Genomic DNA, 25,194 nt, shown 5'->3' on the forward strand with positions numbered 1-25,194 from the left:
TCCCCTTCCCCTTCCTTCCCTTCCCTTCTTCTCCCCTATTTTCCTCTTCCTTCCTTCTTCCTGTCTGTCTTACTTCTCTCTCTCTTTCTTCCTTTGTTGAGGCATTCTTCTTTTAAAATAAACAGTAACAATACCACATGTTATATAGCAATACTCTAACTTTGCTAGTTAAGAAGACAAGATTACTGTGCCCAGTATGGCTCAAGGAGAAGCTAGGGGGCGGGGCAGCAGCAGACTGAGGTTATGGTCTCTTCTATATCATTATTTATTTTTCTGATTTCTGTTTAGTAAAATCAAGGCCCAAGGTGACCTGATGAATTCTCATATTTAAAGGAGCTGCTAAAGGCATAGTCACGGTGCATGCCTGTAACCCCAACATTTGGGCAGTAGAGACAGGAGTTCATAGCTAGTCTGGCCTGCAGTCATGAAGTTCATGCTAGTCGAGGTTTTCTATCCTTCTGGTCCAGTCAGGGTTATAGAGTGAGTGAGATTCAGCATAGAAGAACCACAGATAAATATGTAAACAACAGAGTTGCCCATAACTGGGGTTGTGTAGCTTTGGAGAAGGGCTGCCCTGCCCTGCCCAGCCTTTTGCATCCCAACTTTATAGACTCTCAAAGGATCCAGTCCCAGCCCGATGATGCCTTCTCCCTAGAGTCCAGTGAGGGGACTTCCAATAGAATCCCCTCTGAAGTCAGGGGCTCTTGACCTTGTGAGAGAAGAAGTGAAGTAAACATTTTATTTTAGGGGTACTTTTGAGTCTAGCTGAATGAGGACAGAGTCGAGGACAGTAAGGGGAAGGCAGAGGGTGTTACAGTTAGAGAGGGGAACATGTACTGTGTTTTAGTACATAGTTGGGTTGGATGGCTATGTTGAACCATACATACTGCATATAGGAAAGGTGTAAACAGATTTTTAAATGTTTTCAGTACAAAGAAATGATAAATATTTAAGGTGACAGATATCCCAATTACCTTTGTTTTGATCATCATATAATGTATTCATGAATCAAAATATCACGCTGTACCCAATAACTATGCATCGTCTCTACACGCCAGTCAAAAATAAAATAAGGGCTGGTTGAACTAGCTTGGCTGGTAAAGGTGCTCACTACTAAACCTGACCATCTGAGTTTGATCCCGGAACCAATCTGCTGGAAGGAAAGAATCAATGATCACAGTTGTTCTCTGATCTCTAAGTGTATGCTTATGTAAGCACTCCTTAAAGTAAATATAAGTATAAAACAAATTCAAAATGGTAAAAAAGGAAAATAAAGATAAAAAACAAACAAAACAAAACAAAAACCTCCAAAAGAGTTAGAAGGAAGAGGACAGGACAAGGGTATACAAAAGGGACATCATTGTCTCGCTCATGCTTCTAACGTCTGGAGGCAGGATGGAGGAAGAACCAATCAGCAGTTCAAATCTTTCATGTGAGGGAGCAGAAAGATGGGGTAGGGTATCCACTAAAAGGCTATGCTAACCTTTGCCGCAGAAGCATATGCCTGGACTTCTGGATTGGGCCAGGGAGTCAATCATGCATGCCAGCAAAGGGCCCCCTCCCTGGCTAACTCTCCTCTCACCCCTACAATGAACACAGTGTCTAGAAGACAGAAGGGAAGAAGTAGGAGGGTGTCTTATGGCCAAACCTTCCCCTTCCCCTCTGCTCCAGGAAGACTTGCTCGGGTGTGAAGGGGACGGTCAAGTTGACTACAAAAATACATTCAAAATTTGACCTCTGGATATTCATAAACTCCAGATTACCAACTGAGAGCAGGAAATGAATGGGAAGGGATGAGGGACTTGGAGAGAGATGCTTGGGTTCAGCAAGTTGAGCATGAGGGGGCATCCCACACGGGGGCTGTGTGAGCATCAGAGACAACGTGCAATGCCATCCTAGGTGCTCAATAAATCCCTCTAACTGGCATCACCTTGACTTTAAGATGCCACGGATGATAGGTTATGTTATCAAGTTAATAACAGCTTTCAAAAACACTCCATCGAATCAAGTATTTCCGTTATGCTCACACAAAAGCCTCTCTCGGAGGCATTAAAAAAGGGGGATTTAAATGATGACAAAAACATGTCATAAAAGAAGGGATCATAAAAATCATCTCAAGGCTCAGAATCAACAGGTATCATCTTGAGGTTCTGGGCTGAAGGTGGTCCGATCCTTCAGAGCAACCACAACCCTACTCTAACATCCCTGCACGAAGAGAGCATCTTCAATGAGCCGCACAGTAAGCTGCCTCGAGGGCAGTTGCCAGGGAACCAGTCTGTGGAAAAGACAGAGAACTTCCTTTTGCTTTAATGGAAAAAGGAATGGTGATCTCCCTGGCCGACAAGGACAAAAGGGCACCTACCTGCTATTGAAGGGGTTGTCTCCAGGAATGATGTGGGTGCTGTCCTTGCCTGCCAAGAGCTTGATGCGGTCATAGAAGGACTTCACTGCAGGCCAGTCTGTCTGACCTTGCTGAATGATGTCCAAGGGGTCCCGAGACCCCCGGCAGAGCAGGCTGTTCTGACAGGCTGACTGTAGGCAGCAGTCAGGGTCCAGGCAGTCCACCAGGCCATCTGGAAGGGCAGAAAGAGAGCCAGGCTTAGAGCACTACATGGAGCCAAGCCACTTGGAGATGCTGAGAGACGCTAACACGTTTGTTACCATCAAACCTTCCCATGGGCCTTAGACTGGCAGGCTTCACACAGCAAGCCTTGTATAATTGCAGCTTCCCCAACCCAGAGAATAAACGATGGATGAAAACTGCTGAAAATATCAACAGTGGCTTTTCTGGCATGATGCTTTTTCTTTGCTTTATTACATTTTCCTAAAATTCCTTCCTTTTGCTACCACCAGTGGATATTATTAGAGCCACCAGGAATAAAGACCTGAACTTTGCTTTTAAATAACACAGCATACAAACTGCCCAGAGACTTGCTCCCAAGGGCCTGTGCGGATTGGGTATGTTTTCACTAAAGATTCAACCTTTCCCCCTTGGAGAAAACCCCCTTCAACCAAACCAAGGAGCAAACTGTTGACAAGATGGAGAACCAGGTGCTATGAGTGTCACCTCTTTAAGGAGGTGTGGGCATGGCATTGTGTGGCAAGCAGGAAAAGAAGTCGCTTCGGTTCTGTCTTCTAGGGCAGGACACTGTGTGAGCCATTTTTCCTAGATTCCCATCCTTTATTCTCTTTCCCAGGTTGCTCCTCGTCACTATCCTACTGCTTCACACACTGGGGTACTCTCCACATATAGGGTATGGAACAGAAAGCAGAGTCCTGGCACTTATCCAGTCGGAGCTGGCAATATGAGGGAGGAACAGACAGGAGGACCCAATGTGCACAGTCCAGCTTAGGGGTGCCCTTTTAACCCAGGAGGCCTTCTTGGTGGTGCCCCCGGCTAGGTTAGCATTATGCGCTATGGCCCACAGCCTCCCTTTACACACTGATATTCTACACCACAATGAGAAGGGGCTTTAGGGTGAAGCAAAGCCCTGAAGGCTCCCTAGTAACTAAGATCATTAGTATTGAATCCCTGTTGAATCTTCCAGCCTTCTTTCTGCCCTTAGAGGACACCAAGAAGGAATCAGGCGGTCAGCAGACGCTTGGTCCCCCCTAGAGCCTTGACTTTGAACTTTCCAGTCTCAACCATGAGAAACAGACGTCTTCTCTGTAAACCACACACATGATGGTGTTTTGTGATAGTAACACAAGCTGATTGGCTGTGCTAGGCACTCCTGTGCATCACAGGTCCTCTAAGAATGGCTCACATTAGATGCCCAAAGGTAGGATCAACGCCAGCCTCAGGCCTCCCCATATACAGCCTCTGGGAGCAGGTTCTGCAATCTGCACTTCAGTCCTGATTCTCAGATGATTCTAACACACAATCTATTTCAGAAACCATTGTTGACGACACTAACTTCCTTGCATGGCAGTTAATTACGCCTTTATGCTTGCCTCCCTACGGGGGAAAGAAATTCAGTGAAAGACGAAGGGGGCCTTATTAACGTCGACATTTATGCCTCTCTCAGTGTCCAGCAGAGAAAAGGATGCTCAACAAATGTTTGTTGAATGAGTAAATGACTGTTTGCCATTCTTCACGTGTCAGAGAAGGCTGAGAACCCGAATGATGACGGCAGCGTTCATTTTCCAAATTCCCTATTAGAGTGAGTTTTTTGATTGGGAATGTGGTGGAAAAGCTTGGGGATAACTTAGCTGATTCTTCCTGGGTTTGATAGCAAGGCATTTTGGGGGGTGGGTGGAAATAATTAGCATCTTAAAAGCCTGCTCTCCAGTCCTGGGCTGCGTCATGACAAACACTTGTCCAGGATTGCTGAATCAGAGGTCTGGCTGTGGGCTTTTACATTTACAACAATGTAATTTTTTTTTTTTGGCATCCCCCTTTCCCTTTGGTTTCACTAATGAAATTGAAATATGTAATTTCACCAAAGTTCCTCTGTAATTTAGCAATTAATGTACAATTATTTTAATGCATTACTTTCTTTCTAGCAAACAAACAAATTAGGAGGTGGTGTGTTCCGCTTGGCTTTAAATTACTGAAACTGGCCTCTCATTTTCCACGTGGGCAAATGCGGCTGGTGTGCCTCGTAACACAGATTTACACAATTTCCTAGAAATGCAGACCACAGGAGAGTGGGCAGGCAGGCTCGGTGTAAGTTTAGAGACTTTGGAAATCAGGGCTGTGAGCAGCTCAGCCCTGTGTGCTGGCTGAATGTGAGGCTCCCCAGAGCCCAGAAAAGCTGAGGCCCCAGAAACAGTGCTGGAGGGTGAACAACACCCTGGCAGAGGGCTGGTCCAGGAACATAGCCCCAGATCCAAAGTCCGATTGTTCAGTCTGGATTCAAGGGCCGTTGGCGGAACAAGGAAGAAGGGGGGCAGGAGATAATTGCATTGAATTCTGCCATGAACATCATGTCTGTGGACTGCTGCACCAGACAGAGAGAATCTACACAGAACGCCCGGCTTCAGGTTTTAAAAATAACCCGCTGGGATCCGCACTTCTATTCAGCAGCCTAGACGCTTCTCAGGTGAGAAGAAACCCACTGTAGCTAGCGCTATAGATTTCTTTTAAGGTCGCCGGCCTCTTCCCATTAGGAGCCCCATCCATCTCTGGTGGCCTTGCCCTCCTACAACTGGGAAGGGCTTCTTCCTCCTCCAGTTCTTTTACCACCCACCCCATAGTACCAGCTCGAGCACGTACGTGTATGTGTCCAGTTCAAATAAAACCAGGAGACAGTTTTCCTATTAAGCATCAAGCACGCTGTCCTCCCCTTCCCCCCACCCCCAGCACTGAGAGGCCGTCACTCTAAGTTTGCCAATACCTTCAATCCCCCCCCCGTTTTGTTGATACTGTTTTGATCTTTTTCTTTTCTTTTATTTATTTATTTTTTTTTGTTAAATCTGATGGCTCAGAATGGCAAGAGATGGTCTACACACATCAGCAATAACAGAAGACAAATAAGAAGAAAAGATGAGATATAAATGATCTCCTCCCACGCATTTTCATTTCTCTGCTGTGGTCACACTCTTTAGGGGTTGCGTGCCGGGGGGGGTGTTCTTAGGGCAGCAGCATACACCATGCCTGTAATACCTCCTCATGCTGTGTGATCACTGGCTGCTGCCCCCAACACTCTCCGACCACACCATGAACTTTAAATTGGCCCTCCAGTCTCCCAGTGGCCTGTCAGTCACAAGAACCGCATCTTTATGCTAGCAGGCCCCTTGGATGGAGTCTGACATTGCAATCTTCAGTAAATTACCCTGTCACTGACAATCCTGCAGTTATCTCGCAAACAATCAAGCAGGCAATCAAACCACTCTGAATTGCTGGTTCAGGACCGAGAGGCCAGGACGGCTCCATCCAGCAGGGCGGGAAGCCACAGGCCCTCTGATGATACTGTCCCGTTTCTTTATTTATTTATATACCTACTTATTTGTCTGGCTTCGTCTCCACCCACCATCCCTCCCCCTGGGGGATTGGGGTGGTGGTGGGAGATGTTTGCAGTGACCCTTAAGAGGAGTTTCCTTCTGACTCAGCAAGTGGGACCTCCCAGGTGGCCCACGGTGTTGACACATCTGCTCACATGTTCTCATCAAACGTGGCCTCAGAGCTCATTCTAGGCGATTTCTGTCAGAAATGAGGCTAAATCACAGCTTTGGCCGATTTTTCTACGCACGTATTATATCATATGATAATTGAACTGGCATTTCCAGGGAAATGTGGGCGTGAAGAATCTTTCTGGGAACAAGATTGAGCCCATTTATTTATATTTTAATATTAATTAATTGCAGTCACACTAAGACTGCTCAAAAATATCACTTTTCTGTTATTTTCTTTTACAGTTGTTTTGATATAGGGACTCACATAACCCAGGCTGGCCCAGAATTCACTCTACTTGTAGCTGAGGGTGACCTTGAATTTCTTATCCTCCTGCTTATACCTCTCAAGTATTATGACTGGAATTATACACTACATATTACACCTAATTTATTTTTTAAATGTTACTTTTGATTTAAAACATCAGACAATCTAGTAATATAGAGTGAGTTCTTTGGATTAGAAGTCCTAACAGAGAAGGCCCCACCCCCACACAGAGTGAGAGGTAAGAGCCTGCTGTGTGGAATCAGGTGGATTTGTGGTTGGATTTCATCTTCCTGGTCCTCGTCCCAGCTGTGGAAGCTTGGGAAGATGAACAACTTTGCTGAGCCTCAGTTCGTTTGCCTTTAAAACTGAACTATCTGGCTGGGCATGGCTGCACATGCCTTTAGTCTCAGCATTCAAGAGGCAGGGGCAGGGGCAGAGGCAGAGGCAGAGGCAGAGGCAGAGGCAGAGGCAGAGGCAGAGGCAGAGGCAGAGGCAGAGGCAGAGGCAGAGGCAGAGGCAGAGGCANCAGAGGCAGAGGCAGAGGCAGAGGCAGAGGCAGAGGCAGAGGCAGAGGCAGAGGCAGAGGCAGAGGCAGAGGCAGAGGCAGAGGCAGGCTGATCTCTGTGAGTTGAAGTCAAACCTGGTCTACATAGCAAGTTCCAGACCTTCACTCAAAGAACAACAACAATAGCAACAACAACACAGTTATTATAGTGTATATGATATAGCATTATGAGATAGGGAATAAGAGACTTGATATATAGAATATCCTTTTATCATATAGCACATGCTTAGTAAATTATAGGTACTACCCTAAATAGAAATTCACTGAAGCTTTAAATGCACCTTGTTTGTTAAAAATGGACAAGAAAAGCAATAAAATTAATACTCCTTTATACTTAGAGTCATTTATTAGGATGGGGCCTGGGCTGGTCAAACCTTGGCAAACTTGCTAAGTTCCAAATAATGACAGGTTAGGATTGCTACAGAGGAAGCAGTATTTTGATATTCTTAAAATTTGAATCTTCACAGCAACTTTGCCATGAAGGGTGAGGCAACCTTGGAACTTCAGACTAGGTTCTCGTTTCAGAGTTTCAGTCTGGCTACTGTTCAACTTCTGTGGACAATCAGCTGTTTCAGCCTCTCATCTCTCCCCCTCCCCCATTTGCCAAGCAACGATGGTGATGGAGTGGGAAAGTGCTGTCTGGAGAAACAAACCAGCCAATTCTCAGCCCTCTGGATCTGGTGTTCATATCTGTGCCTTCAACTAAACTCAGAAAATGAAGCCAAGCCTATGCTGGCTACATTGGTACTGGACTCATGTAGATGGTTTCCTGTTTCCCAGCCAATCCAATACCACCACTCTTTTACATTGTAGCATTTACCTTGGAGCAGAAGTCACCTTGAGATGCTCTGGTAGTTAAGTCTAATTAAGCCTGTGAGTTGTATGCAGAGGGGAATAGCTCTGAATATGACCCAACACAAAGTCATAATTTACTTAAAATATTTTCTTGTGACTTGATTGCCAAGCCATCAGAGATGAATTTTGTAAATGATGTTACATAGTGATGTCAAAGGCTGGACACCCCGGAGCAGGGTTCTGGAAGATGTGAGGAAGCTACCCATGCAGGTGCTACATATTTTCCTTAAGTGATCTGAGCATGGGGATTGGTCTCTGTGGGGCCCTGAGGATGCCAGGGAATGACTTGTGGTACTTGGAGTAGTGTCTGGTGCCACAAGTGCTCAGAAATTGAACTCTAACCATTATGAGCATCCTACAGAGAAAAAAACTGAAGCTTGGAAAGCTGAGTCAGTCTTAGCCAATTGGCTAAGATGCAGGAAAAGGCGGCCAATGCTAGCATCTCCGTTACAGGAAAGAGAGGCTTCTTCATTAAGGAAGTCAGAAGACTTCAGCGCTACTTGGCTGGTCACCCAGGGAAACTCGAGACTTAATCACTTCTGAAGGCCTGTCTACTGCTCCAGCTGGGGAAGAACTGGGGTGGTTGACATGGGCATCTGAAAGGAGATGGGCATGAAAAACAAAGTGGCCGGGAATTCATTCCTAGAACCAGGCTGCCGAGAACCCCCCATTCTCCTGTGAGATTCAAACCATCACACTGGGTTGTCATGGACCTTCTGTGACAGCTAGAGGCTTGTGTCAGCCATCTCCAGTATCTCTCTACCTTGCTCTGCTGGAGTCTAAAGGGGCCACCTGCATGCTCTAGAGACTCCTGCTCAAACTACTAATGAACACTTACCAGAACAGACAAGCTAGCATTGGTGGCGTGAGGCCCCATGTACACAGGGGAGTAGCCACAGTCAACATTCGGGTATTTCAGAGTTAGTAAAACATGTAGCCTATCTTTTTGCCCAGAAGAGGCTGCCTGCATCTTTGAGTCTGCTTGAGTCAAAGAAGATGTGAGGATGCTTATGTCTCTCATCTTCCTCTTTGATCTCTCTAAACTGGGAACTTTGGGAGACGCTGGTTAGAAGTATTTTGTTCAGTTTTGTGACATCTTGTGTTTCCCACTGTTTGGAAGGCACATGACTTCCTCTTTGACCTGTGTGAACTCTATGGGTTTCTTGAGCATTAAAAGCTTTAGAGGAACATCCGTGTTTACTTTTCTCAGTTTCCTTCTGTCGTAAGGTAGCACAAATTGACCTCAATGATTGGAGGCTGGTGCGGTGGATACTCAGTGAACTTCTACATGCAGTCTGGGTTGGATTGGCATGATTGCTTAGTGAGTGACAGCAATGCTGCTGTCCTGATGCTCTAAGTCTGATTCTCAGGATCCATATGGGACAAGGAGAGAACCAACCTCCTTATGCTATCCTCTAATCTCCACACAGTGCACACTCATATAAAATAAATACATGTAACAATGGTTTATAAGTTCAGATTTCACACTGAAACCCTCTTTTCCCAGACCGTGGTTTGAGAGGATCCATTGCAAGGATGCACAACCACTGACCCATCCCTCTATCCTAGTCAGTGGGCCAGGGGGCTACGTAGAACTTTGGTTAAAAACATGAGCTTTGAAGAGTACATACTGATCCACAGCCAGGATGCTCAAGAAGAGACACAATCAATCACAATAGGTCAGAAATTATAGTCTCCTCCACGAGGAGGGCCTGGCTGGGGAAAGGCCCAAGGGAACTTTCTGGGAACTCTACACATTTCTGCTTCTCATCTTGGCTAACTATCGGTGTAGGCAGTTTCAGAAAGTGGTGCTGTAACAATGATGGTATCTCACAGCAAGGTTGGGTGATCGGCCAAGCCCATCATGAGACCTAAGAGAGTGGGCATACCTGGTCACATGCTGAAGGTGCTGGAATCACTATTATTTCTTGTTTTAATCTTTTTTGGGTTCTCTGGTTAGCAATAGTTTGTTGACCCACACAGAGGTTAGCACATTTTCATTTTCCTTAAGAAAAATGCAGGTAGTACAGGCAACAAACCCAGGAGATCTTAGAGTTAATCATGGGGAGGTGATGGGAGAGCCAGTGGCATGGTGGGAAGAAGAACAGAGACACTTGACTGGACCTAGAACAAACTTGGTGCTTTGTTTTATAATAAAAATAAAGGAGGAAGGGGGCGGGGTATCTGGTCAGCAAGGGTCCTGACAAAGGCCAAAGGACCCCTTCCCCCCAGGGGTCTAGTTTTGGGGAGATGGCAGCCCTGGAGTGGATTTTGCCTTGGAAGAATCTTACTTAAGTTGAGCTCTGGCATTGTCATCCTAAAGTTCATGGGGTCCAACAAATATATTTGGCCAGTCCTTTATGTATGTCTGCAATCCCCTAGTACAAATGATCATTGCTGTAGCAACCCAGTCTCTAGGAGACTGCAAAGGGATACTGCTCCCACCTGTAGAAGAAGCTGTCTACAGTCCTTTGGAGCTGCTGGCCACCTGGCCCTAGGATGATGCACGGATAACAGGCTCTGAGAAACTTTTGCTGAAAAGTATTGGTTCCTCACTGGAGTCCACAAAGTAAGCAAAGGTTGGACATTTAGGCCTCCATTAGGCGTCTTGTCAGCTTTGGGAGTTTCAGAGCCCCTGTGCCCCCCAAACATAGCAGAACCATCAACCACATTGGAAGCCAGAAACAAGACTGACAGAGGAACATCTGTTTTTATAAGAGATGGAAGTTTTGTGTACACATTGATGAGCCGACAAACCACACCTCAAATAATGGCAGTTATCTGTGATGGGGAGCTTGTCTCCTGGGGAAGATGTGATCATTTTATGGATGCCATATTGCTCTCAAGTGATGACAAGGACAACTTCCTTTAAGTACCCTGCAGAGCCAGACAGAGGTGACAATCACCTGGAACACATGTGGACCAAGACTGTTTGATTATATATGACCCTCACCTCTCTACCTCAGCTCTTCCTCTGTTTAAGAGAAGGCTCATGTAGGTGCCACAAAGATAGACCTGTGGTAGTGGAACACCTTTATCTGTACTTTTCCTTATGCTGCACTGACTGGCTCCTTTATCCATCATTCACCGTGAACTGTCTCCTTGCTTGATATATTAGGATGCAGGAGTCTCCTGGGACTCCTGGGGTTGGAGCTAAAACCCTGCTAAATCCCAGATTAACTCTTAGCATCTGGTTGATTCTGCATGCTTAAAGAGTGGATAAAGGATAGTAGACATTTCAAAGGCACCCTGATGGGGGGACAGGGAGCTTACATGGGGTGGTCTTACAAGCTAACATGCTGGTTCTGGCCTATTCTTTAGAAATGTTCATGGAAGTCTCTCTAAAGCCCAGGCCCCACGAAGTTTGTAGTACCTAGCCTTTTCCCAACTTGTTCATGGTGACACTGGCTCTTGGCCCAGTTAGAAAAAACAAAGCAAATGAGCATAAACTTTAGAATGAGAACATTCTGGCTTTCAAAGCTGGACTCTTAATCATTGGCTCTTTAACCCTGGGCCAGTGAACTCACTTTCCCAATCTATAGAATGGACTTAAGTTAATATCACTACCTTGACATGCAGAGAGCTATGGGATGGGGCCCCCAGGAAGACTGACATACAGCTTGGTGAACAGCGCTTCTTAATGATAGTTCCTGCTCTCCACCAGAGAAGGGCATTGTTCCATTTGCATTTTCCCCTATGCCTGCTGACAAGTTGGAAGTGAGGGATAATTGAAAGTATTCTGGCTTGATGTAACTAAGAAGTGAAAGGTGCGGGCAAGGCTGACTTGATTTAACCTGGCAATATGAGATTAGTTCTTCATTGCCTCTGTTAGGTTTCCCGCATTGCCAACCTCTGAAAGCAATAGATTGGCTGACAGGGTGCTCATTTGGAACATTTCACCTGCCATTAATACCCTGGCTGCCTGACGGACCGTTGTTCCTCAGGCGGCCTGCTCTCTCTCTCTCTGTGGAGCATGGCCATTCTTAAATATTGCAAGAAGGAGAACCGTATTTTCACTCCTGGAAGGCCTGTTGGAAGTTTTCTTCTTACTTCGTGCCAATTCTTTGTGTCAGTCTCTGAGTTCCAAGGCCAAAGAGCCTTGCCCCAAAGCACCTTCAGCTTTTCTTATGACTTCGCAATGGAAGATCAGTCAGGCTTGGCCAGAGATCTGGCAGAGTGGAAGCCCCACCACGAGCTCTTTGTCAGCTTTCCTGCTTTGGGGGAAGGATGTGGGAAAGAGAAAAAGCAGAGTGAGCTAGGAGAGCCACAAGGCTCTGTTACTCAAAGGGTGTGGTTCAGGGGTGAGCTCACTTCCTCACATCCCTAGCTGTGCCTGGAGGCCAAAGGGGCAGGGGGCTATTTTCCACCACATCCTGCACGTTCCTCTACTTTATTTATTATACTTTGGTGAAGGTTCTTTACCAAATGCTCCCTACAACGAAACACAAATAACAACCGACCAAATCTGTTAGGGAGGTTGTGTGGTGCTCGAGAGCCTATACTACTTACAAGCTCTCCAGCGATGGGGACACTTTGGAGTTTCTAGTATAGATAATCTAAACCAGCCTTGCTCAAATCTATGGTCCTTGTCACCTGGCCTGAAGGGCAGGCATTTGGATTCTTGCTGTTATGTTAGACCTACAATCAAAGACGGTGAATCTGAGTTTCAGTAAGAATCCTAGGTGAGTCCCTTGCTTATGAAAGTTTAAGAATCCTCGCCCTGAATTACTGTAAAAGCCCTTGAGACACCAAGAGAAGTTCATGCAGTCCTGAGGGACTACTCCAGCTTTTCTAATCTAGGGATCCTGTAGGATATTATCAGGGGTTTCCTGAAACACAAAAATCCATGGAGGTGGCAGGTTGGGGGTGGGTCTATGTTCAAGTACAATTTGGGAGAGATGAATTAAGTAGTATGAAGCTAAGTTCTCACAGCAGAACTTCTTAGAGTTCTTGATATATAAATACTCACAGCTCTTTAATAGCACAGAGGAGAGTGGATGGTGCTTTAGTGGATGGAGCTCTTTGGTTTGGACATGCCTCTCTCTACCACTGTATCCAGTGTCATAGAGAGAACAACAGCATGTGAAGGTATTCTACCAGTGGAGGGGCCCTGTTCTCAGATGGTAACAAGCAGCATCTCTGTCCCCAGTTGGCTTTGCAGACTGTGGTGGTCAACAATGACCAGGCCCAACACACACTACAGTGCTATGACAAGCATGACCCTTCTGGTGAGCCATACACTGTCTCGTTTCTCTTTCTGTCTTTTCTCCGCTTCCTGGATACCCTGAGGTGGTCCTGAGTGCAGGGCCCAGTGCTAAGTGACATCCTGGGAAGTAGCATGTTGTTGAAGCATCGCAAATTTCTACTGTTGTGATACGACATTGTCATGTGCAAACCTCATGCGGCTGAGTTACAAAACAAATGCCCCCAAAACCTACTGTTTTTTTTTTTTTGTTTTTTTGTTTTTTGTTTTTTGTTTTTTTACATTTATGAGCCCTTGTCTGGTTGCTGCAGTCCACAGGCTGTGGTTCCCAAGCCTGCATTACAGGCAAGCATGTCTTTTGAGGGCTAATAGTTGGTGACTACGAAGAGGTTTCTAGGTATCAGGTACTGTGTGGAGTAGTTTCCACATGAGGCCCTGGGATCCCAGGCATTGGGGCTGCCATTTGCAATGGCAGAGCAAGAGAACTAGACACAGATTTAATGAGTGGATGAAGCGGTAAGGGTGGTTTTAAACAAGGTTTGCTGCTCTCCAAAGTCCACATCTTACACATAGCTGCTAATTGAGGCTATGCTTCTCATTAAAGACCTCTCCCTTCCTGGGAGTCAGTGTACCACGGAGCCATGCTTGGAGTCTGCCTCTGGTCCTTGCACCCGAGACATAGCTAAGTCAATTGGAAGACTAGTGATGTAAATACATATTGTATTGGGCTATGGAATATCACCAGTTTTCTACTCCAGGTCTTCATTTATATCCAGCTTATATTGTGACTTGGTAGGTGACCACTGGGCTGGCCCTGTACCAGCTCCTCAAACTTCTATAAGCTTTCCCACTCTACACCATGAGTCCTTCATCTACCCAAGATCATCCACATATGTTCTTAGGAACCTCACAAGACTGGGTTCTGCCAGCTCCATTTTTTTGCAGATGGAAAAACTGAGGCTCAGAGAGCAACTGGGTTCTGCTCAAGTGCACGGAACTGATTAGTGATGGGTGCGTGGTTCTCACTCTGGCTATCTGCTTCCACAGCCTCTTGACTTCTACTCCTGACTCTTACAGGAGGCTGTGAAAGTTCTTGAACATCAGGGTCCCCTCTGAGTGTTGATATTTCAGCAAGCACTCTCATTTTCTCATTTTCTTCTCTCTCTCCTCCCTTCTTTTTCTGACCTGCTCCCACCCCTTTCCATATTTTCCCCTTTCTTCTTTCCACTCTTGGCTAGCTGACTTCCTTCAGCCACGAAGCAGCTTTTAGCAATGATCGCAGTTGATCAGTAGTTCAGCACCATGGACAAACCCTGACCCAGCACACATTCACCCCGTTAGCTCTGCTTTGTTTGCAGTCCTTTAGGGACTTCCATCCCGGCTGCTGCTGTCTTCCCCTTGACTATTACAGAAGCCACTGGCCACAGAGAGCAGGGCCTCTGATCCTAGCCTCCCATCTCCCCAAGTGCTTGCCCTCTGCCTGCTGGGCCTGGTCTCTCATAACCACCTTCTTTCCCTTCCCAGCTCCTCATCAGCTTGCGTTTCACAGAGCCTGCTGACAGGTCAGACAGATGAAGCTGGGGGATGGCCATGGAGCCTAGGCCCAGCAGGGGGTAGCGGCCTGGTGGGGTGCCAGACAGTGACCTGCCGGGTCCTTAGAAAAAAAGGGGCTGTCACAGTCAGTGCTGTGGAGCAACAAGCTGGAACAGCTACTTTCTGCCTGAGGGGAGACCCAGGGATGTCTGAGTCCAGGTGGGCCTCAGGGTTGAGACCATTCGGGCATGATGCTTCTTTCTGTGGCATAAACACACTTCTGACTGCTGGCTTCGAGGAGCAATTGGATTTGGTTACCAAACAAGCTTTCATCTTGACCGGGACAATGGAAAGAACTAATTTCTAAATTGCTCCCTTCCTAAAGCCAGCCAGTCCTGTGCAGCAGGCCCTAGATGAACTGTCAGGATGAACTCATTTTGTCCTCACTACTCCTCTGCGGGATGGGTGCCAGGATCTAATATCATATTGCTGGTTATGATTGTGAGATCCGGAGACACGCAAAAAAATACATCCGACAAACTGACTGTGTGCAATATGTTGGTTGTAAACCATTAGCTCTGTGGCTTTGGGCTTCTCACTTCATTCCTCGGGGCCTTGGTTTCTTATCTACAGAATGGTACTAATAATCATATCAGTGTGACAAGGCTGTCAAAAAAGATTAAGCCTTTTATCAAAAACATTTAGAATATGATGGCCAGTTGTTTCCTCTCATGTTACAGCTGGAGAAAGCCAGTCTTAGAGAAATGAAGGACTGTGAGCAGTCAGGCTGCAGTTGGTACAGTAGGCCCAGCCTCAGCCTTCTCCACCATGCTACACCTTGACCCACAAGCTGTACGTGGAGATCTCAGAGTCCAGGCTGTCCACAGTGCATCTGCATGTCTTCCTGTCTTAATGGATAATTCTGGGCTACATTCGTCAATTTTGTTTTGTTGCTGTGACAAAATTACCCAACAAAACCAACTTAAGGAGGAAGCATTGACCTTGGCTATCTATGTTGTTAGCCTGTTAGGCTTGCTCCTCTGTTATGGCCTGGGATGGGGCAGGAGAGTGTGGCTGAACAAAGGTGCTCACGTTAGGGTGTCTGGAAAGCAGAGAGAAGACAGGAAGGGGCTGGGGACAAAGGACAGTCCCTAGGAACATGCCCTAGGTAGTCTACTTCTTTCAAGTAGGCCCCACCTTCCTTCAGGTAGGCCACTACCTCCTGATAATGCCAGCATGTTATGAATCCATTATTGGGTGGGTTCATCGATAGAGGCAGAACCTTATAATCCAATCACCTGCCAGTTGATGACTGGCTTCAACAGCAATGACCATGTCTTTAACATATAAGCCTGTGGGAAACATTTTACACAGAAAGCATAACAACTTTAACAGTGCTGTCATGTACCCTAGAAAGCAACTTTGGCAAGAATAGTACAGCCATGTGCTAGTGTCTTGCCGAAAGGAAATAATTTATCTTCCATTTGGATTTTCTCGCACCAGTCAAGTGGCTGCAGTGATATATAATGACTTAGGTTTCTTTTTATTTTTTAAATGATAAAATCATTCATTTATTTACTTGTTTATTTTGAGAATTATTTCATAATGTGCTGTGACAGAGTTTTCAACTTGAAACAAACTAGGGACACGTGAGAAGAGAAGAATCCTAACTGAAGAGTTGTCTCCATCAGACTGACCATAGACAAGTCCGAGGGGGGCATTTCCTTGATTCCTGTTGATACAGGAGGTTGGTGCCATTCTTGGGTTAAGTAGCTCTAGGTTGTATAAAAGAGAAAACCAGTCCCTCCACGGTCTCTGCTTCAGTTCTTGCCTCTGGGTTCTTGCCAGAGTCTCTGCCTGACCTTCCTAGATGGTGGACTGCAACCTGTGCATAAACTTAACCCTTTCCTCACATGTTTCTTTTGGTCATGGTGCTTATTAGCGACACGGGGACGTACACATATAGTATTTGATCGTATTCACCCTAACTCTTCCCCAACACCTCTCAGATCTACCCTTCTCCCTCTCAACTTTGTGTCCTTCATGATACTTATTTATTTATTTTATAGCTCACTGATTCCAATCTGTTCTGTCCATACACTAGTAGGTGTGGGACCATTCAGCCCTCGACTGTCCTTAGTTAGGGGTGGGAATTAGGAAGATATCGCTGTTTGAAACAGTGATTAAAAAACAAAAATCCTAACATGAAATTTATTCATCCCTAAATAACCTACTAGATAAAAGCAACTGTTTTATAGCCTTCTCATGGAGGCAAGTGTTTATAGTTCATGTGACAGACTCAATGATGACAGACAAGGACGTGAAGCTAGACTCTAGAGGATCAAAGCAGATGATAAACAAAGGGATGCATACCAGATACAGGGGGAGTGAGGGTGTTTTCAAGACACTGAATGAGGCACAGTAACTACCAGAGGATGTTGGTGGTGAGGACTAGTGACGGGGCAGACCAGGAAGGGCTTAAATGTCACCCAGGGAAGGAGTGACATTTAAGTAAAACCTAAACGACATGAGAACACGAGTCATAGAAACATCTGGAGGAAGAGGCTTCTAGGAAGAGGAGACAGATGCACAAAGGTAGGAATGTATTTGAGAGTTGTAGGGTCAAGCAGAGGCTGGTGAGGGCAGAGTGGAGGGAGGAAGATGAGGGAGAGAGGGACCAGAGATGAGACAGCAGCTTGCCTGTAGAGAGCACTGAAACTGTCATGGAAGCCTGCCAGTCATTCTATGGTTGATGAGGCAGAGGAGGCTTGAACAATGATGCTGGGCTTTGACTGTTACTAGGATTCTTCTTATGGCTCTGTGTAGACTGGGCCAGTGAAGTTGGTGACATGATCTAGCAGAAGGTAGTGGAGGTGAGAAATACTCATACATTATAAATCTAGTGCTAAGCTATTGAGGGTGGGCTGGGCCAGGGACCATCCAAAGATATGTCTAGCAACATGCATGATAGTCAGTCTGCCAGAAGTCAGTGGCATGGCCACTTTAGTAGATTGTGGCGGTTGGCAGGGGATAGCATTAGTACTGCTTGTCAAAGGGCCCCAGGATGATGGCTTGTTCCCACACCTGCCTTTTATTTAAACCTTCCTGAAATAGGAAGATAAGACACTGGAAGCCAGAGTTGCAAGTCATTTCCACCACTGGACCTCTATGTCATGGGCCTATGTGAACCCAGAGATATTACCAGGGTCCTGTGCCAGTCAAGTGACCATTACCTTGAGATGAAGAATTGCTTGGCCTGTTTTTCTCATTAGGTGACCCTGAAACTGCCATGCTGGGAGCTATCACTGCCTGCTAGCCTAAGCCTTCCTGAAAATGACATGTGAGAGGCTCTTAGGGTCAGTGTCACCTGGGCACTTATTAGAAACACACATCTGTGGGCCCCACACCAGACCCACACTGAATTCACACTCCAGGAATGGGCCTTAACAGTCCATGCATGTGGGTTTGTGGATGGTTCTGACTCTGACTCACATTGCTTTGTGTCCTGCGTTAACTCAACAGTGGCTTCCCAAACCCTTCAAGGTAGTATAGCCTTAGCCCTGTTTTACCGAGGAAAAAACTGAGGCTCGGAGAGATGGAATGACTTAGGCTCATGCTGTTCATGGGGAACCTAAATATGATCATAGAGTCTCTGATCCCTGCAGTTCTTTATCAACCTGTCTGCCTTTTCTCTCCATGGGGATAGAATGTCCATACATGCAGTAGACAGATACAAAAAAGGCCATACTTTCTTATAGACAAGGGTGTGTATTTAGAAGTGACTTAAGAAAATATATAATATTCCATTTGAGTATAAGGCCTAAGTGTGATTTTCAGAGAGTAAGGTGCTATGTGGAGGGGGAAAAAGCTAAGACTTTAGACATGACACGGTGCTCCAACATAGCACCATGCTCCAATGACACACACATGTGTCTGCCTTGTTTGCATCCCTGTAGCCCACTCTTCTCTTCTCCTTGTGGACTCTATTGGAAGGGCCCCAGCCTCCTTGGAGGTTGTCCTGTTAGGTTTCCATTGCTGTGAAAAGATACCATGACCAAGGCAACTCTTATAAGGGACAACATTTAATTGAGGCTGGGCTACAGGTTCTGAGGTTCATTCCATTATCATCAAGGCAGGAGCAGAGCAGCATCCAGACAGACATGATGCAGGAGGGGCTGAGAGTTCTGCATCTTCATCTGGCTTCAACCAGGAGAAAACTGACTCTTCTGTGCTGGGTGGAGCTTCAAAGCCCACCCCTACAGGGCCACACTTCCTCCAACAAGACCACACCTTCTAACAGTCCCACTCCCAATGGGCCAAGCATATTCAAACCACCATAGAGGTGCTCAAGGATCACTGCTGTTCTCTCCTCCAGGTCTTTCAATTTCTAGTCCCTTTACCAACAATGCTTTCCCCTCCTTCCCAATCTAATTTTCCAATATCTCTTACAATTTAAGATTTCCTTATTTATTTTGAGATGAGATGTCATTCTAGCCCAGTCTGGTCAGCTCACTATGTAACCTGGGGTGCCTCAAACTTCTGACAATGCTCCTGCCCCACTCAGCCTTTAACATAAATATATATATATATAATACACACACACACACACACACACACACACACACGAGACAGAGTCTCATGTACTCAGGCTAGCCTTGAACTATGTAGCCAAGGCTAACCCTGAACTCTTGGTATTTCTGCATTCATCTCTGAAATGCTGGCATTACAGGCATGCATTGCCATGTTTGTGTCACCGACATTGGAAGTCTCTGATGATCTGTTGTTGGGAACACACAACCCCTTGACCCATTTTCTGTCACAGACTTAATACACTGTGGTGCAATGATGCATTTAATAGATATATTACCACCACCAACCCATGGACTCTTTGCAGGTCTCTGAGTCTCATTCATTCATGTGGCTAGGGATGGAATATGGTTATGCATAAATTTTGGGTCGTTCTGACATGGAGTATGGCTGCATTGTAAGGGAGTGTTTGATATTGGATTCGTCAATGAAAATGATCTGAACAGGGCTGTGCTGAAGGCAAAATGAGAGATGGACTTGGGGACATAGCCCAAGAACCCATTATCACGTGTGTTAGACATGGTCGCTCATCCTAGCCTAGGTCTGGGGCTGATGTAAATCACTGCTTCAACATTAATGGCAGACACCGATTCTCCCAGGGGCCACTGGATCCCTTTGCTGGTTGCATAGCAAGAGAAAAAGCAGACTAGATTTTGAACAAGATACCTGGGACTCTGCCCCAGTCTACCCTGCTTGCTATTTGTCCCCGAAGAAATTACTTTGCTTCTCTAGATTTTGTAGGTATAGATTATGAAAAACTAAATAACATAAGCATTTTATTTTCCTTTAATTTGGATATGCTGAGACAGACTGTCATCATGTAGCCTAGCATGAACTTGAATTCCAGATCTTTCTGCCTCAGCCTTTCATGTGCTGTGATTACAGGAATGTACTACCATGCCTGGGCGTATTACGTAGTTTAGCTTTTTTGTACCTGTAGTCCCAGATACCCATGGGGGAAATATAACATGATTCTATGAACAGATGTCCTTTAGTGTGTATGACCTCAGAATGTCAGAAAGCTGCATGTGGGGGTAGGGTGGTGAGGGACAGATTTATAATGACGGTCCTTAAGAAGATGGGGACGTAAGAGAATTGCCCTATAAAGATTTGCTGTTTGCTTCCAGTAAGGAGAAAGCAAGGCTTGGAGCAGAGAAGGCTGGGGAAACCTTGTCATTGTCTTTGGATTCACATTTGGCCACCACCGACCTGGCCTCTCTCCAATCCCCCAGAGCTCTTGGCCGAGAAGATGGAAAACCAAAGAAAAGAGCACAGGCCTTGGGCAGCTGCTCTTGCTGCGCTGCAGAGAACGCCTCGCTATTTAGAGTCCAACTGTTCCAGTTTTCCCTGCTCGCCCCTGGCATTCCAGTGCATAAGCACTTTATGGGAAAAAGTGCACTCCAAATCCCTAGCTGGGGGAAAGAGCTGATGCGGATGGTGGTTTTCAGCACACTCAGAACTCGGGTTTCTGTGGGGCTGAGGCTGCAGCAGCCCTTGGGTCTGTCCTGCTCTGATAATGCACACAGTGCTCAGGTGCCGGAGTCGCCTTCAACCTGAGCAGGGCTCTTGACCTGTGTTCTGGATCCTGGCAGGGCTGTGTTGTGACCATGGGACCTTGAGCAAGCTGCTATACTTCTCTTTCAAAGTACGGTCACAGCTAATTTGGGTCATGTTGGTGAAGTCTCAGGACATGCCTGAACCAGGAAAGTGTTTAATGCCTCTCAGACCTTGGGCATCATATCCTTTGACATCAGGGCGAAAGGCTTTCTATTTTGGGACTTAGTGGCTTTCCCATGCAGCTGTGCTTCTGGGGGAATGTTTCTTAGCTTCCCTACTATTTCCATATTGGCCTTGGCTGCCCTTACTGTGGGCAGCTTTCCTACACACAAGGATGACTGACAGCAACCTAGACTTCATCTAGGAGCACTTCTTATCCAGCATCACTTAAGAAGAAATGCTTCCATGCATTACTGGAGATTTCCTGGAGAGCAAAGTCTCCCCTGGTAGAAAACTGCTGATCTGGACCTAGACCCAGGAAGACAGAACTAATAAAAATGGCGCTAGGGTGTCACCCTAGGAATTAGGTGGTGGTCACAGAGAAAAGGTAAGGATTTGCTATAATCTGGAAGGGCCTCAGGCTGAGACAAAACTACCAGAAGCCAATTCAATGACATAAATGTTGCCCTCTGACCACTAGTTCAATCTGTGTTTTAATTCTTTAATTCCATAAAATAAGTCTCTAGTGTTTTAAATGACTAACGTATGCATGGGGAGGTGGACATGATGCAGTGCCTATGGAGGCCAGAAGAGGGCGGTGGAGGCCCTGCTGCTGGAGTTGGGATGGTTGTGAGTCTCCCGACTTGGGTGCTGGGCTTGTGCAGGAGCAGCAAGCACTCCTAACCACTGAGCATCTGTCCAGCCTCCTGATTAGCATTTTACAGATTAGGCGTCTTCATTGCAATTTTATGATGAATATTGGATTTGTCATCTAATCAGGTGAAAAAAAGCCTAATCTCTTAAGAGACACTTAATAACCATTTAAAGTACGGAAGCCTTGATTAGGAAAGACTGAAGGTGCTATGCTGGGTAAACGCATGAACTTTAATTTAAATGCCTTAAAAAAATTTGATGGTCAAATCCATCTCACTAGGAAAAGGGTTTCAGTGGGAGAAGTTTTATCTTTGAAGTGTTTATTTCCTTTGAGTTCTAATCCAAGTTCTGCCCTTGGTTTGTTCTTCTCTGGAAACACCCATTGTGAGAGTTTTAGAAGGAATGAGACAATGGCTTTAAAGATGCAAAGTTTTACATCCTGGAAGGTGGCTGAAAGGCCTGTTTTGAGTCTTATTTTCTCTGAGTCCCCACATTTGTTTCTGTGAAATAGAAATACATCACCCCTCCCCACTTTGGGCTTCCCATTCATGCATTCAACCATAAATGAATAAGACACATGCAGAGGAAACAATTTCTTCTGTACCAAACTGGTATACACTATTCTTCTGTAGATAATACAGTATAGCAATTATGTACCTAGCATTGCATGATAACAGGTATTATTGGTAATCTAGAGATGAATGATTTAAATGCACAGGAAGATGTATGCAGGTTAGATGCAAACACTACCCTAATTTATGTAACGGACTTAAGCATCCTCTTATTTTGATATCCACAGGGTGAGTAAAACTAGTCCCTAGAAGACAGCAAAATGTAATGTGGTGAAAGAGACTCAGAACTGTATAGGCTGCAAGATAAAACAGCACAACTGGGAAGATCTACATTGGAAAAGATAGGAGTATGGCATCTATGCTAGGGGAACATTAAATGGGGAGATGGTAGAGGAGGGGGGACAGGGTATCTGAAACAAGAACTGAAGGATGAGAGGAAACCCACTGCAAACAGATCCTGGCCTGGAATCGTTAGACCCAGAGTCAGCAAAGACCCTGCTGTACACAGCAGAGCTGGTATGGGGATCAGAAGGGTGACACAGTGAGGCTGAGGCAAAGCTTGTAGGGAGGGTAGGGGAGGGAGAGTCAGAAAGCAAGCAGGGGACACAGAGGAGACCCTCTATCTAGGCTGAAGCAAACATTTGCTTTGATTCTAATTGTGTGAGAAACCTCTGAGGGCATGGTGGATCTGATTTACAAGAAAAGTGTCCCCTACCTACTGGGTCAGAGGATCAAGAATCATGAGATGGGACTAGAAGGGCAGAGACCTACCGGCTCAGTGTCCACTCTCATCCTAGTACATAGGAGGCCCATCCCAGTGCTGGCACACTTAGTGATTCTATGAGTTAAACACCAGCAAATATCAATCTACTGTTTTCCACCAGTGGCTTACCTAGTCTAACACTTGCATGCTTTCAGAGATCATACTTCAGTGGACATATATGGCGAGATATCAGTCAGCTGCTGCCGTGCCCTCCACTACCATCTCATCTGGGCTTGCTCTGTGTTCTCTTAAGGAAGAGAGACCCAGCCCAGCCAGATGTTGGAGACATTAGAAGCATTAGAAGAATGGCTCTCCCATCTGTAAGGAAACCCAGGACTTGCATATGGCTCCAGATACATTTAGCACTTGGCCTTTGGAATCTGAGGAAAATCTTCATTCAGCCCAATTAATAGGACTAAGTTACACTTTGAAACCACCTCCCACCTGACCGATTCATTAACATATGTGCACACCTTAATCAAGGCATTTTGCCATGGGTTCACCAAACATTGTCTCTCACAGGATGAAGAAACTGGACTCTTTAGATTTAATAACCATGTCTTCCAGAGTCACTCAAGTCCCTAGCCTGGCTCTGCTAAAGGCACAGGCAAGGTGGGGTATTAATTATCAAGGAAGATAAATGTCCAAATCACATCCTTGAACCAGGTCAAACCCATTTGGATGGTGAAGGGATGGAAAAGAGGGTGAAGGAGCTGTGGGCATGGGGCAGATTTCATCTGTTTCAAGTGCTCTGGACACAGTCCAGTGTTATGTCTCCTCATTTAGACCTGGCTAGAGTGCCTTGGATGGCGTGCCCAGATTTCAGGCCAGCTTCCACATCTCTTAACCCAAGGTGGCCTCCTCTGGAGCAAAACAAGGAGCCAAACCTTGCCAGTGGAGGCAGAATGGGAAACACCATCCTGAAGGGAAACTGGCATGGTATTTAATTTATAAAGAGAAATGAAGACATTGCCGACCCTGACTCATTCTGCTCTGTGGCTTTGAGGATACCCCCTGGAGACAGGATGAAAACCTGGCTCAACTTTGAGACATACTTTCTCTCCTCCTGTTAATGTCATGTTCTGCGGAAGTCCTTTCTCTTTGCTGCTAGCAAGGTACTCTTCCTTTGTCACTGCTCATGCACTGATAGAACAATATCAGCCTTTGTGTATCCTATCTCTTCAGCTGGACTGTGGGCTCTTTGGGAATGGACGTCACGATTGTTGCAACATTTTCCAAAAGCCAGCTTCTGTTGTTGAACACTCGGTAGACTCTCAAAATGTTTGTCAAACCATGAATGAATAAGTTACTAGAGGTTGGACGGCTGGAGAGATGGATGAGTAGAGGGTTAGATGGATGAATTCTAAGGCATATGTGGGGAAGAATGGATGAATGGATGGATGGATGGATGGACAGATGGATGGAATCACTCTTTTGTGACATAGAGTTAAAGGGTTTTAAAACTCTGAAACAAACGCCACTCACCTTCCCAACTAGCAATGGAGAACATTCTTAAAACATAGTTGATCGAAGTGGTGGGTGTGGGATATGGATTTGGATCCCAGGAAGGGGGCAGGGAGGAAGATGGGTAAAGTGTATGCTGCACATACGGGAAATGTTGAAAATGAATCTGTTACAGTCAAGACAAGATGAGAAGACAAGCTTACCACATTTCAGCTACTAAATAACTAAACCCAAAAACCCTTTGTACCCTTTTCTCATAATTATTTGTTTCCTCCTTAAATAATGTTCCTTCCTCCGCATGTAACTCCTCACCTGTTCTGGGAATTGAAGTGGGTATCGCTATGGGGCATGGGTACTAAGATATAGGGCTTGGTTAGTCACTGCAGGAGAAAGCGTCCTTTAAAAATGCTTTCCCCAAAATGTGGTTTGTGGAACACTCTCTGGGGTGCTTGGTAAGCATATAGGCTGGCATTGAAAACCTGACTTAAATGAGACTCAAAAGGTGGGGACCAAGAAATTTGACTTTCAAGGTTCCCACGGGGCTCCACGGCACTACAGTTAAATGAGACAGGTTAGACTCTTCGCAGCTTTATGCACTGGGAAAGTCGTTGGTTGGATTCTGTTTATACAACTGTCTCCATTCTAGACAGTCACATTAACAGTAACACAATTAAGGCTACCGGCCAACCTGTGCATTCTCCAAGCCATGGATCTATAAAATATGGTACATGCATTTGTTCTCTTGAACTTCACACTAGCTCATGGAGTTGACATAACCATGCCCATTTTTTAAAATTTTATTTATTTTTTATTTTTTTATTTATTAGGTTTTCTTCATTTACATTTCCAATGCTATCCCAAAAGTCCCCCATACACTCCCCCCTCCCCCTGCTCCCCTAC

General features: G+C 45.7%; 1 protein-coding gene across 7 annotated transcripts in view; it reads right to left on the bottom strand.

The window, feature by feature from the left end:
• The window catches only part of Tenm2 (teneurin transmembrane protein 2), a 928,441-nt gene that overhangs the window by 64,041 nt on the left and 839,206 nt on the right, over positions 1-25,194 (bottom strand). For all 7 annotated transcript variants that reach the window (XM_029483889.1, XM_029483894.1, XM_029483891.1 and 4 more), the window contains one exon: positions 2,363-2,573. In XM_029483889.1, coding sequence (XP_029339749.1) covers positions 2,363-2,573 — 211 coding nt within the window. The remainder of the gene's footprint in view (positions 1-2,362; positions 2,574-25,194) is intronic.

The sequence above is a fragment of the Mus caroli genome, chromosome 11, assembly GCF_900094665.2.
Source record: "Mus caroli chromosome 11, CAROLI_EIJ_v1.1, whole genome shotgun sequence".
Classification (NCBI taxonomy): domain Eukaryota; kingdom Metazoa; phylum Chordata; class Mammalia; order Rodentia; family Muridae; genus Mus; species Mus caroli.